At 40.1% G+C, this 15,417-nt stretch overlaps 1 protein-coding gene across 1 annotated transcript in view; it reads left to right on the top strand.

The window, feature by feature from the left end:
- Positions 1 to 275: 275 nt before the first annotated feature.
- dpr13 (defective proboscis extension response 13) overlaps positions 276 to 15,417 on the top strand; it is a 38,948-nt gene continuing 23,806 nt past the window's right edge. The window contains exon 1 of the mRNA XM_017075118.4: positions 276 to 1,123. Coding sequence (XP_016930607.2) covers positions 1,000 to 1,123 — 124 coding nt within the window. The 5' untranslated portion in view covers positions 276 to 999. The remainder of the gene's footprint in view (positions 1,124 to 15,417) is intronic.

Raw genomic sequence — 15,417 nt, 5'->3', positions numbered from 1 at the left:
GGCTTACCGATTCCTTTTTAATTCCCCAGTTGAATTGATTTACGGGGGAGGGCAGGGTTTCGTTTTCCCCCCACAAAGGACCAATTAGGCAAACATTTCACGCGGACCAGAGATGCTATAAAGAGAGAGTTCCTCCAAAAGGAAAATGAGAGAGGCAATTTTCCAGAGCAGCGAAACACGAAGCCTGTGCAGAGTTTTCCGCTGCTTCTAGTGCTGCTGATGATGTTGCTGCTGGTGTTGCCCGATTTTCCTTGGGTCCTCGTGTCAGTCGCGTGCGAAAGCGTAAAGTAAACAGACAGGCGGCTAAAGCGGCAGCAGGAAAAGCAGTAAAAGCAGTGAACAGCAGGAAAAGCAGGAAAAGCAGCGGCCGTGCAACCGAAGCCAAAACAACAAAACTCCAGCGAATTCCCACGCCGCGGCTGTTCTTCAGTCAGTTGAACTTTGACCACGGCGGCAACGGGTTGGTTCGTTTGGTGCGGTGCAATTTTTTAGTGCGGTCAACGCGGCGTATGCGCATCGTCCACGCAACGTATACGCAACGTGAGCAGTTTTCTGCGGAACAATAAATGATGAATTCCGAATGTGCTGCTGGCATATGGCAGCCACGTGCTCCCAGCTAAAATGTGACTAAAGATTGCCAATAAAAAATCAAAGCTAAATCAAAACAATAAAAAACGATTAATTAAATCTAGCAAAGTTAATTGCAAATGGCTTTTAAAATGTGCATAAATCAAAGCAGAAATGGCATTTATTTTCGTTTGAAATAACCAAAGAAAACATCAGAAAAAGTGGCTCTAAAAAGCAGTACAAAAACAATTAGAACCGAAGCGAAACGTTTCAATTAAAGCAATGTCAACCAATTGAAATGCAAGTGCAGTGACAAATGAAATGAAATTAAAGCGCTGATAAATTGAATCTCAAATGCAAAACAATTGACAGCAACAGCAGCAACAACGATAGAACTGCAACAACTATAACAACAACAACAATAGCAGCAAAATGCCGGCATCAAGTGGATTATATCGTATATATCGCATCAAGCACGGCCGTGTCCTTGACAGGCTGCAAAAACCCACGGCACTTATTTTTATTATAGCCTATATTGCGGCATGCGGCATTTGCGGTAAATATCACACACGATTTACACACAAACATCATGACTTTTGACTAAAAACAAAGTAATGGCGTAAAAATCACACACAAAAACAATGATGCATAGAATTTATATATATATATATGTATATTATATTATTCATTGCAATATGCAATGCTGCTCAGCGAGCACGATTTAATTTAATTAGCAACGCAGTAATGCATGGAATATTGTCAAAAGGCATTGGGCGAGGCTATCAAATGAAATGTGGCAAATATCGCGGACCAACCGCAACAAAGGTCGAATTGGGGAATCGTTAATTTGCTACATTTCATTGGCGCTGTCGAGTGCAGTGACAGGTCAGGCGATGAGCGCGGAAATCACCTGTGCATCACCTGTCAATGGCTGACACCGCAACAACAGCAATCGGGGCTTCCCCCGTCCCCCCGGGGAAGACAACAAGAACACTTGTCTACAACTCGCAGTGAAAGCTGCCCCCTGCCGCCACTGTCTGTCTGCCTGTCTCTTTCTGACTGTATATCGTCTTCTTTCTCACTCTAACTCTCCATCACTGGCTGGCAATTTGTCAAGCAATCAACAAAGCCAGAAATTGCCCGGCAATAAGACGGAGAGCACCAGAATGCTGGCTTGCCCAATCGGGGTGCAAACAGCAACTAGAAATGCGAATAAACCTATTGAACAGGCCAGGAGTACACTGGGGAAAAATCCTACCATCTAAATACAATCTAGTGATCTTGATTTGGGTTATTAAGTAGATGGGATTTACTTCCTCCTGAGTGAATAATCTTTTGAAGATCTGATAAATCGCCTTTGTAATTTACGGGTGATGTTATCAAGTTCGGCGTTGTATTTTCAACATTTCTATAAATGATATCCTTTATTTTGCAAAGTTCATGCTCAGATTAGGTAACTTAAAATATCTAATAAAACTTTAATTAATTTTTTTATATTTTAGAATTTTGTACTGTAAACATCTCTTATTTTATGTGGTTATATTCATATCCATACCATAATGGTGTTATTTTGAATTGGAGGATCATACCTAAGAACCCTCTAATTATTATTTTTTATTAGAAATTTTTTAATATTTTCAAAGCGATTCTATGTGGTAATATTCATATCCATACGATAATGGTGTTATTTTGAATTAAAGGATCTTACGTAAGAACCCTTTAAGTACTATTTTTCATTCGATTTTTTTTTATTATTTTCCAAGCGAACCTATGACTTAAACATTGTTGAATTTCAAGGTACATAAGAAATGCATAAATATATAAAAATATAAAAAAATTTTAAAACATGGATTCCTAACTTTTGCACAATGTTTTTTATTTTTAAAATTATATAAACAGCAAGATAAAGTTAGTAATAATTAATAGGCATATACATTTATGCATAAATGTATACTGTATAAGCAAAGTATCTAAAACATGGTATTTAAAAAGGGGACTCTATCAATCTCTAAATTTCTAAAAACTATGTTGCTAATTAATGGCAAAAATGTATGATTTACTATGTTCTACCAGACACTCTGCATTTTATATTGATTCGAAGCCACATTTTCGACCCTTTGAAAGCGAAATTTTTGGTAGTGTTTGGTTCCACACTAGGAAGAACACCAATATGTGGAACTAGAACACTGTGCCACATTTTGTGCGTGCCCCCGTTGGGGGAAATGTCGATGGGGAGAGGGGGCAGCCGTAAAATCATCACAAAATAAAAAACAACAAAAAAACAGTGGCATGTCTTCACACACACTTGCGCACACAGTGGGCCCCTGGGGCAGCACACACACTGCTGCAGAAGCGAGTGCCACTGGCGACTATCTAGCGCACCCATTGTTGCATGCCACACACCAACACATGCCTTTTGGGGCACACACTCCACTGTCGTTGTCACTGTCAATGCTGTAATGAAAAATGCACAAACACAAAAACGAAATGCGAAAGAACAAACTGCATCCGAAACTGAAACTGAAAACTGAACACTGAAAATAGAAATAAACAGAGGACGGAATAAAAATGCCGAATGCACGGGAGCTTAGGGCTAAAATGAAAAAACAATTTCAGCTGCGCCTGCCGCTTTTTATTTAGAGCGCATTAATATTTAGCCAGCCGCATGAACGTGCCTAGTTGTATAGATGTATAGATATATAGATATATAGATATATAGATACATAGATACACATCCATGTAGGCCCATATAAATCAATATTTATATTTATGCCAGCGGTGCATGTCTGTGGATCGAGCCATGGGATTTTTTGAAGGCCAGCGGGGACGCAGCAAATGCATTACTCGCTGCACCCAAATCCGCAGCTCAATGGATCCAAATATTTGCATAATGTAACCGAAAAAGTATATATTTTCCAAATATTCTCCGCACTGCAGGCACTGTATACTAAGTAGGGGGCCACATGTCACTTTGCTGGGTCGAAAGACCCCACTTCAAAGACTTTTGGATGCGTACATAAACGTAAACATAAAAAAGATCGAACGAGTGTGACAAATAAACGAGGCAAATATGTAAATACCTTGGGCGAATATTCACTTATTCAATTATTCACGATGTTTAACAATCGTTTTGTATGTCATCCAAGTTTAATGTTGTACCTAGGGCGGTCATTCAAATATGCAAGCATTAGGTGTATTGATTTTCCCCTTCTCATCTGGATTAATTTTGTAATTCTGTGTAAAACATAGTATCCAATTTTTACCTATTTTTAAGCAGTCAAGCATAAAATTGCCTGGCTTTTCTTCGATTTGCCCATCAGCTTAAGTCGACTGCTTAATTTTATAGAACTTTTCCAATATGCCGGCTCCGTCTTCCATTAGACAGATCGAATCAAAAGTTTTGCACCCCGGTTTTCAATTTAATCTGGTTTCTGCCACCCTCGCCAAACTGACGCACCATTGTGTGCTAACCACGTGGCTCAAATGCCTTAAAAACAGTCGCATATTGCAGTTGCAGCTGCAGCTCCACAGAGTTTCAGCCCAGTTCAGTTCAGTTCAGTTCGGTTCAGTTAGGACAGTTAGTAGAGCATGACAATTTCATGGCCCACACCAACGGATGCGGATAGTGCGGGTGTATGAGCGAGGGGCTGCCTTCGAAATTGTGAAATTGCTGTGAAAGTCGGGCAAAAAGTTAAACCCATTGATGCCTGCCTCGGGATAAGTGGGCCACTTGCGGCCGGGCGGGTTAATTGGGCTAACTATCGCAGGACCTTCTCCATCCAGCTGCCTGTTTCGGTTTTTTCTTGGCTGCGTTTGTTAATTGCCAACATACCCGATATCAGCCCTTTTTTGTAACCAAAAACGATGGGGAAAAGCCCTTGCAAAGGGCTGAAAAAGCTTCCACACATATCCAAATTAGTCGAATGAAATTAATAGTTGACTGAACTCCAACTATTTGTACGTATTTCCATTCAGCTAATTGACTTCTGCAAGACCATTCACCTTACTGTATCTATAGAAATGCTTTAAACTTTATATAAGAGTTTAATATTAAATTGGTCTACGATATTACAAAATAATATTTGTATAGTTATAATCTTTATATATTATAATAATTCAAGTTTTGCATAGTACTATCAAGAGATATGTTGAAAGTGCCAAAGTCGATTGGTGTTCTTTTTGTAGAAAAGGCAATTTGAAAAGATTAAATAATATATCTACTTTTTTTGCCTTTAGAGCAATCTAAAAATCCCTGATTGGCAAATAAATCACCTGCCATATTTGCTCCAATTTTTTTGTGAGTTCCCATAGTAATTTGAGCCCGTTCGAGGAGATTAAGATAATCGATTGACAATGCAGGATGACAAAGCGAAAGATGAAAGTTTCACACACAGGAAGAAAGGATGCATTTGTTAATGACGCGCGATGATTGACGAGCGGGAGCAAAAAAAAGGAGCAAGGAGCAAAGATGAGGGACGTAAGGAGCATTTACCAATATGTCTTCCTTGCCAGCATCGTAATTTTGAGTAAGCCAGAAGAGGAAAGGGGGCACCAAAGGAAAAAGGAGCTCGGGTCAAGGCCTACATGTGAAAATGTGGCCAAAAGGGCAGGTTGAAAGCGCGTTGGCAGGCATAATTTAATACGAAACATGCAGGGGCACTCACACACTGGCAGCCACGTTGAATGCCATAAAGCCATAAGCTCACCTGTTACAAATGCAACGCCACGAGGGCGTGGGCCCATGACCCATCCCAACCCAACCCATCAGAACCCATCCCAACAAATCCCATCCCATTCGGAAGCATGGGATCCTTACACTGCGCTGCGGCAGCCATAATAATCAGCACAAAAACTAATGGTCCCATACTCACACACACACACACTCACTGGCCACACACACTTGCCACACACACTGCCCCCAAAAAGTATACACACACGGGCACATGGCTGCACTTTAAGCGCTGAAAGCACGTAAATTCTACATAATTCAAAGGAGGCGCCGCCTTTTGGCAATGGCAAATGCGAAGACATGGACATGTGTGCCAGTTCACTGAGCCAAAAACAAGGATCCCTTAAAGTTGCAACAAGAGTTGGCTTTAAGAAGGGATAGCCTAAAGGGTTCAAGCTGATATACAATAATAACTAGATATCGGATTAAATGTGAATTCATACCTTGAACATCCGTTTCATAAGAAGGGTTATTATAATTGTGATTTAGTGAAAAAAATATGCTAGTATTGGATGTTAAGACAATGATTTGATATGTAATCCGACGTCATATTGTCCATATACTTTTGAAGGTTTTTTATCTTAAAATTTGGTATTAAAATAGAATCACCCATCATCTATACATTCATTAAATAGAAATAGTACCTGTATTATATTGTCATTAGTATCGAAGATTTTAATAATATTACAATATAATATACAGTGTACTAGTCAAAACTTTTCATTAACTCTCTTAAGACGAAGCTAATTAACCAAAGATCCTGAATAGCCTGCTTAATTTCACCACTTTTAAGCTTCCCCCTTATTAACTCTAACATATCCCCATACCTTATAGCATATGTTTTTAGATATTATTTGCAGTGTGGCACATGTGGATGTGAAAAACTGGAGTGGGCAGCAGGAACTGCAACACTCAGACACTTTTTAGTTGCACTTAGCAGCCCTGCCTGTCGGTGATGTTCGGATCCAGAGTCCCTCCTTTCCTGATTTTCCAATTTGCAACTTTTCACCTCGCCCCAATTTTTTGTTTTTTCCCAGCTCTTTCGTCAGCCAGCAGGCAACTTTCTTCCATCGATACGGCGAGTCATGGCAGGCTATTAAAGACAGGCCGGAGTCAACTTACCTGGTCCTCTGAAAGCCAACCGAAAGTGAATGCAAATGGTTTTGTGATTTACCTTTGTCTTGGGCCCCCCTTTCTCCAGATTTCTTTTCAACCGCTAAGTTTGACCCGAACCGCAGACAGGGAAATCCAACCCATCATCGCGTATCGAGTGGGGCTGATTATGATCTAAGGACCTTTTCCTCGACTCTTAGACGACTTTCGGCTAACGAGCTGGTTTTTGTATGGTGTCTAAAAAAAATGCGACAAGTGCCCAGCCAACTGAGTGACTCGCTGCCTTTCGCTTTGCGTAATTACAACTTGGGATCGCAGGACTTAAAGGGCTGGTTAAGAATTGCGAAAAAAGGATAAGGCAACAAAGGCACAGAAAATAAAATGAGTCAAGAAGTAAATTTCCATTTCTTTCTAATTTAAGCTACTTCTTAAAAGCTTATGAGTACTCCTTATATGTTCTAAGCAGCCAACTTCTCAAATACGAATATAAATTATAACCTCACCAAAGTCTTGATACAGTTTCTAAAATAATATACTTCTGATCTGGTAGATCTGGTATTACCCAAAATGGAGAAATATTACCTAAGATAGTAAAGGACAGGGAAGCCTTTATATTTTAGTAAATAAATATAACAAACATCTTATTATATACCCAAGGTATTGCCTCAAGTCTCCTTTAAGTAATACAATTTATGTATTGCAAGTTTTCTCGGGGTAGCACTGCATTTAAATTTGTACCTTTAAAAAAATCATTATTTTAAAAAGGTCAGTTCAAACTTAATCCTCTTGAAAATAAAAGTTCCTTTTATTTCTAGCATTTTTTTCTCCTTGTGCAGCGATGTTTCAGAGGGACAGGAAATGTTGTTCCAACAATTAATTTGGCTCAAGTGCGCGCTTGATTTCGTTTTGTGTTTTATGTCACTCTTGATGCCTTTCGAGCGGGACAGGCCAAACCCGCTGACACAATTTCATTAACCAACTTTTTTCGCCAACTCAACTCAACGCAACTGTGTTCGGTTCGGTTTTATTCCGTTTTATTTCGGTTCTTTTCAGCGATGTTCTGTTTTCAGTTTTCAGTTTTCAGTTTCCAGTTTTCTGCTTTTGGTCTGGCGCGTGGAGGATAAAGAGAATTTGCCTAACAACTCGCACACACACACTGCCAGAAATGGAAACTTTTCAAAAGCAATTGCTTGAATTTCAAGTGAAAACTTTCTTCTTGTTGCTCTGTCTGGTGCTCTTCCTCGTTTCCTCTTCTTTTTTCTTTTTCTTCTGGCCAAGAGAAGTTGTAACTTTTGGCAGAAATATGCAAGCACACATTGAGATACAGATACATATTTTTGGGACTGTGTTTCTAAGTAATTGCGCGTCGAGGCAACTAGAGCAAACTGTCTGCCGCTTTTAAATGCCAACGAGCGCATTGACGCCAAAATCCAAGGCGAAATGGCGTCGCAACTTCCTAGCCGCCATTTTAGAACAAATGCGTAAGACACAGAGTCATCGAGATAGCTGGTGGGTTGCTTCCTGGGATCTCAAAGTATTCCCCTACACCACACCACTTTACCATACCCCTAAACCACACCATTTTACCATACCCCTATACCATAACCCTATCCCATACCCCTTTACCATACCCCTTTACCACAACCCTATACTATACCCCTATACCATACCCCTATACCATTCCTCTATACCATACCCCTTTACCATACCCCTATATCATACCCCTATACAATACCCCTATATCATACCCCTATACCATACCCCTTTACTATAACCCTATACTATATCCCTATACCATACCATACCCCTTTACTATAACCCTACACTATATCCCTATACCATACCATACCCCTATACCATAACCCTGTACCATAGCCCTATACCATATCCCTATACCATACCCCTTTACTATAACCCTATACAATATCCCTATACCATACCATACTCCTATACCATACCCCTATACCATACCCCTATACCATACCCCTATACCATACCATACCCCTATACCATACTATACCCCTATACCATACCCCTTTACCATACTCCTATACCATACCCCCATACCATACCCCTATACCTTACCCCTATACCATAGCATTCCTCTATCCTAACATATGGCTAAATTTTCTCAGTGCAGCTCAGTCGCTCATTCGCTCAGCTGATTACCGAACATCAGACTGCTTTGTGTGCGGATAATCGGACTTGAAACTTCTCTGGCTCTGACATTCGCCGGCTTTTCCATTTCCCATTTTGCATTTTCTCAGCGCCTCTACTTGAGTTGCGCAACTGCTAAAAGTTGCCAGAAACTTTCGCCTTGTGTATTATTGGACAATTTATATAATTAACCCATATGAATATTTATCTTTGCCCTGAAACTTAAATTCACCGAAATTAAATCGAGTTGCGGAATGGTTAAAAAAAGGAGGCTGTGAAATCCCCCATACCATCACGGCTGTAATCCTTCGAGCCAGAGCTTAGCAGCGAAGGCGCGAGTCTTAGGCATAAAGCTGGATTATGGCTTTAAGTGTAATTACCATTTACATGGCTTCCATCCTGCCAGCTGGCTGTATCTGTATTAACATGCTCCTAAGTCCTTGCCGCCGTGAAAAGCGAAATACGGAACACGTAATGCGAAACACGACGGAACACCGTGGCAAATGTTATTAAAAACTTAAACATCAACGGGGCGAATAAAAAAAAAACGCGAAATGGGAGGCGTGGCTGGTTAGGTGGGCTTTTGGGGGCGCAATCAACTCGGTTTCATGGTCGTAATTAGAAACTTTTTAGTTGGCACAACGCGGAGAGCACCCAAGTTGGACATGACTTTTGAGGCATTAGCCTAGCACAGCCATTTTCGCGCCATGATGCGGTAATTAATTTCCCAACACCCAACCCCCATAACCCCCTTTCAGGCCAAGGGGGCGGGGCAAATTGCCGGACATTCGGCTGGTTTAGTTGTCAAGGACACCCTCGCGATGGGGTCAGCCTGATATGCGAGGGTCAACTTGAAAGACTTGGACATAAATTTAACCAAGAGCAAAACAAAGGAACTAATCATGATGGGGTTAATTAAAAATTTAAACTCTTAAGTAAATATAACAACCCAATTCGTAGGCCATTAATATTAAATTGTTTAATTTGTATGACATTTAAGGGTAAATAAATGTTGGCTACTAGGCCTTTGTTTTATGGAATTTTATACAATGATTTATATTTAAAATTTGTATAGGTGCATTTCCTTTTATTCAAATATGAACATGGTTCGTTGTACAAACTAAAAAATGTAAACTGTTCAGTGGGTTTCTTTGTTAGTTGTACAAATAGTTCCTTACAATTATTATTTGTTTTTTTAAGAAATATGGATATGCATATTAACAAAAAGTGTTAAATATTCATTTTCTATTTATGATCTATTCATTTTTTTTTAAGAAATATGGATATGCATATTAACAAAAAGTGTTAAATATTCATTTTCTATTTATGATCTATTCATTACTTATCAAGCCGCCCTCGACAATTCGACGGCATAATTATTTTTTCGCTAAATTCGAATTCAAATTAAAATTTCGCTCGTACATTTTGGGATACTTGGCGGCTGTGGGTTGAGGTTGCGGTTGGTCTTTGTGGGTTTTCCATTAAATTATAAATTTATGAGCCGCGCAAAGCGGCCTAAAGCCAAATGCCTGAACACACAGTGGGGAAATTAAGTTGGGTTGGGGTCCGAAAAACGAGCTATCCATGTATGAGTCCTACTTAATTACCGTGATAATTTACACTTTCACTGGGATGGCGGCTTAAACCCTTGTTTGCCACCCCCAAATGCTTTAAAGTGAGTTCCACATAAATTAAAGTTTAAAGCTCAATAAATAATGCTACATGAGTTGCTGAAGAAGTGGAGTTTTTACAGTGGTTATTCGATAACAATAATTTGGATTTCTACAAACTTCACTTTACATTATTATTTTGGAGAAGTTTAGACAGATATTGTATTTAAAGCTATTCCACGTTGATCAAATTGAATATAATATAACATATATGTTATTTTGACCACTTAAATAGTTACTCCCATAGTTAGTTTTACTACAAAATAGTAATCCACGCCACAACAAAATTCATAGTACTTATTGAATAATTACTTTAAAGTTACATAACTATGCATTTTCCTTAAATTTGGCAATGAATTTGTTTTGTTTAAGTTTGGAGTTTCTTTTTTAAGTTAGAAAAAATTCGTTTTATCGACTCCCCACTGTATTTGCATAAATAAGTATGTTTAAGTTTGGCGTTGCGTAACAATTTGGATTACAGTTCAAGTAGTTGACAGTTTTCGGAGGCGGCTGGCCAAAAGCGAAGACAGAGTCGCGCTAATTTATGAAAATTGCCGTCGAAATTATTGGCAATGAACATTTGCGAGTGCGTGGGCGTTCGGTGGTTCGGCGGCTGAGTGGTTGAGTGGCTCAGTGGCTGGGTAACTGGGTAATTCGGTGGCTCAGTGACGCAACATTTGAGCGAATCGCTGCGGTGGTTCCATCCTGCGAGATCTGTGATTATGGACTGGAACGTATTGAGACTTGTTAGTAGACGCCCCCAGCCCCTTCCAAACGACTTTCCCCGAAAAGTATGCAAATATTTGTGTGCTGCGAAGAAAGTGCCTGGGCCACAAGTATAATTTATGACTGGGCTGCTTAAATTTCACTCGAGTGACGCACCAACAACAACCGAATTATGAGCACACAGCGCCAGAGATAACATTTCGCCGGCTGCCAGCTAAGCAAAAATTAAGAAACAACAAGATGGTGAAAGATTTTGGGGATAGACGGGCTGGGGGGTATTGACTAGGATGTGGTTGCCATTGTTGCCTTTAATCTTTGGGCCACAATTTACGCGATTCCGCCGCAGAAACGAAGAAAACCAAACCCAAGCTCAACGAGGGTTGAGCTCAAGGACAAATGATAACGCTTAACACAGAGCCGCCAGCGACTGCCTAATGATACTGTCAAGGGGGGCGTGTTTCGGAGTTTCGCCCCCCCCAAAACATCCCCAAAAAGTACCAGGGGGGGTGGGGGAAATCAGGACATGAACAAGGAGCAGGGCAAGTATGATGATGACAGCAAGACTGCGACTGGGACAACAAATTCTGTCATTAGATACTGTGTAACCGAGTATCAGAGCAGCCGAGATACTAACAACACCCCGAAATAAAAGAGAAAGGCTAGTTGCCCCAGACCGTTTCTGGGAATCCCCTTCCAATCCATTGGTTCCCATGAAAGCTGCGTGATGTGGCTAACATGGTGGAAAAAATATATAAAACATGAATAAAATATTCAAAGCACAGGTTCCAATTATTTGATAATATTTGTTTGGTCACTAAGAAGATTAAAAACTTATCCCGAAATAAATCCCCATTTAATATAAAGTTTTGTTTTTTCATATATTCCAAAAAAGGAGAGAAATATACATTTTCAGAAATTAAATAGGGTATAATCTAGACAACTATGAAACCATTTAAATTTAATAAATCATATTTGATCCGTAAATAAGTTTTTCAAGTAGCTTTACTTTGTATTCAACCTTTAAAATCACAAGGAAAGCACCAATCAATATTTTTTTATGATAAAAAATATATATTTGGGTTTCATGAAAAGAAAATATTCTCCTTTCATAATAAAACTTGCAAATATAAAATTTATTCGCATTGCTATTTTCCCTACAAAGAGGCCCAAATTATCCTTTAAAATGTCCAAAAATAAGTATAGCTAAATTTAAATACCTAAAGAGCTTTTAAAATGTGCTTGCATATTTTATCTAAAAATATCTGCCACCAAATACTCCATACTAATTCCAATTTAGGACCATTAAATCACAATGCGGACTCATTTCAAAAATCAGAAGTCCCCTTGCGAGGGCATTAGAAAGCCAAGGAGCAAGCTCGCTCATTTGCCCTGCTTTGCATTTGTTCAGTTGACTTTGCTTTAACAATGAGCTAGGAGTCGGATTCTGGATGTTGGTGCTACATGCCGCATAGATTGAATATTTCCTGCTGCTGCCGCAGATTTGCCGGCATGCCAAGAGGCAGATTCAGAATCAGAAGCAGCAAAAGCAGCAAAAGCAGCATGTGGAAATGTTTTGCCTCTCATAAATTTATGCCACGCGACCAGGCAACAAAAAATGTTTTCTCTTGTTGAAATGTTGTCGTACATGGGCGGCGGATGGAGGTGCTGAAAGGGGTTGGGGGCGGGGGCTGCCAAGCAAATAGAATTTCAAAGAAGTAAATCTTGAAATGAAATTAATTTTCTCAATTTTCCAAGCTGCAGCTTCGCCGGAGTCCGGACATTTGCATAGCCGCCCCTTGGGGGGCGTGGTTGTAAACAGGAAAGTGGAAAAGTTTATGGCCCAAGTGGGTTAAGACCCTCGGCGATTTGCAGCTGTTGTCCTTGGCCTACTCAAATAGCCAGACATTTGCCGCAGATAGTTAGATAGTCCACCCTCCGTTCCCCCGGATGGTAAAAATTAGCCCAAATCGATTGATTGATTAGCCGCTTCGTATTTATTATTAATGCCAGGCAGCTGAATAATAAATGTGCATCCATTATAAATTACAAGTCGTTATGCAGGCATAAGATTTATGACACGATAAAGTGAAAGGCCCATAAATTCCATACCGCAATCCAGTGATATTGATTTGTTAATTAAGCCGTCAGAAGTGCATTCAATCAGGAGTGCCCGCAATCGTGAGGAGCCAACAAAGGTGCACCCAGCATGTGGCAGCATGTGGCAGCTGAACAAATTAAATAAGTCGCCACCGAGCTGGCAAAGGCAGCCAACAATGGCCGCTGGTCGAGAAACTTTCCCCTCGCAAAATGAAATGTTTTCCTCATGCGATTGTGTTGTTGTGGCATGCTGAACAATTGCCAATAGATTGCAACTCACCGAGGACCGCACGGAGGGAAAACTTTCATCGAAAATGTTGTGTACATTTTTGTACTTACAGGGCTTATTAAAGATGGGGGAATAAATACGACAGATAGACTTCAATAATAATAATAAAGCAGTGTACTTCGAAAGTTCGTATACCAGATATTTCTCGTCTATTATTTAAAAATAATAGATTATTATACCATATGACACCTGCTTGTTATTTAACTATTTAATACGAATTTTTTAAATTGCATAAAATATTTGTAAGATCTTTGAAATTTTTTAATTGATAAAAAATCAAGAAGGTGTCTTAAGGGCCTAAACAGTCCCAACAAAAAAGTCTTGCATGCTTAAAAAAAATGTCTATGCTCTGTAACTCATGTAAAAACATTTCTTTTTTAAGATATTACCCACTTCACTGAACTCTTCAGTATTTCAAAACTACACCCATTTTTCCCTGTGCACATTTCCCCAATGCAACCTTAACACGGGCATTTCCATCAACATTTCATGTGCGCAACCACTGAAAGTTTCGTCTCAAGCTGAAATGATTGCAGCAGCAACTTCCGCACTCAACTGCAATTAGTTTATGTGGCACGAGCTGGCTGAATTTCAACTGCAAGTCTCAATCCTAGGGCACCTGTCAGTCGGTTGCCAGTCGGTTGCCAGTCGACAGGTTTTAATGGTCGGAAATCATGCAAAGTGCCAGTCGCTTGCTGCTGAATTAAAGTCAATTTGTTTAAATAATAGCCGAAAAGTACACATAAATACAACGGCAACAACAGCAACCAACTGCAGAAGTCGAAACTTTGAGCTTGAGCTTGGCAAACTCGCATTACGTATACGCAGTGTGTGTCGGTGCGGTAAACTTTTCGGCCACTGCAGCTGTTATTCGAGTAATTCAAATGCACACACGCAACAACTGGCAGGTTTCAAGTTGCCAAAAGATGCTTTATGTGTGTGTCTGTCTGCCAACCAGATGTATCAGTGAATTATTTGCGAATACTGCATCCCTGTGGATTTGCATGTTCTCGGAACAGATTAGATTTCCATTAGCAGTAACAATTTAATCGAGCGTGTATTATGCAATAGGCAAACGTTAGAAACACGTAGTTTTCCATTGAGTGCACTTGAAATGTTGAGGGCGGAAGTGAGTTTGCGAATGGAAGCATTGGTTTCTCTCCGGTAAAATATGCCCCAACACTTTTGGTTCATGGGCGTCAAGGGAAATCCATCGTTGGGGACCCTACACTTCAAACGATTGCAATCGAACCGCAGGATTCAATTTGTGGCAGAAAGCATGTTTAATTGCCACAAAGTGCGCTGTGCATCCCCGAAAAATCAGGGCTCACCTGATGGCATTATGGCCACAAGCAAATATTTTAAATTCGATATATTCTTTGTGTCTCCTTCGGCGGGCGGAAGGATGTCCTTTCAGGGTCGTAAGCTCGTTTTCTATTTGGGCTTAGTGAGAAATGTCAGCGGCATAAAATGGATAAGGGACAAATGTGACAGCTCACAGGAAAACAGTCGAATTGGGTGGCGAAAAATGTAAAGGGGCCACATAAAAGGCCACATCCCCTGGCCAGATTTGCCCAATCTCGGCACAGTCAACGGCAGTGTCAACGCGGCGGATGGGTGACGCGGGGCGGCCAGAAGGGACCTTCAGTCCTGGCCACACTTTACGGGCAGCGGACTTTCCCGGGAATCGATCAATGGCATTCGCTTAGCTGCCTGGGCGCAAATAAATTGAACTTAAATAGACGCCGTCAAGGGCATTAAATGTGACGTCGCTGTCAAGTTAAGTGCCGAAGGTGGCAGGATCTGGCCGGGAAAGCGGTTTACAGGATAGCAGTGGCACTGACGAGTGTCCCTGATGCACAACTAAATAAGATATTCGGAATGTAGTGGAAGGAATTAGTAAGATTCTATATAACAACGAACCAAAGGTTGTCTTTTAATTAAAAAAACTTTAAAATAAGAAATGAGTAAAACTTTTGTTTTTGATAAAGTTACTAAAGATAAGCTATATATAAGGTAAATCATGATAAACTTTCCTTAAAATTTGTATTTAATTATTTTTTTGGGCT

Source organism: Drosophila suzukii, chromosome 2R (assembly GCF_043229965.1).
Source record: "Drosophila suzukii chromosome 2R, CBGP_Dsuzu_IsoJpt1.0, whole genome shotgun sequence".
NCBI classification, from domain to species: domain Eukaryota; kingdom Metazoa; phylum Arthropoda; class Insecta; order Diptera; family Drosophilidae; genus Drosophila; species Drosophila suzukii.
Note: the sequence above shows the minus strand (reverse complement) of the source record. Positions and strands in the feature narration are given on the sequence as shown.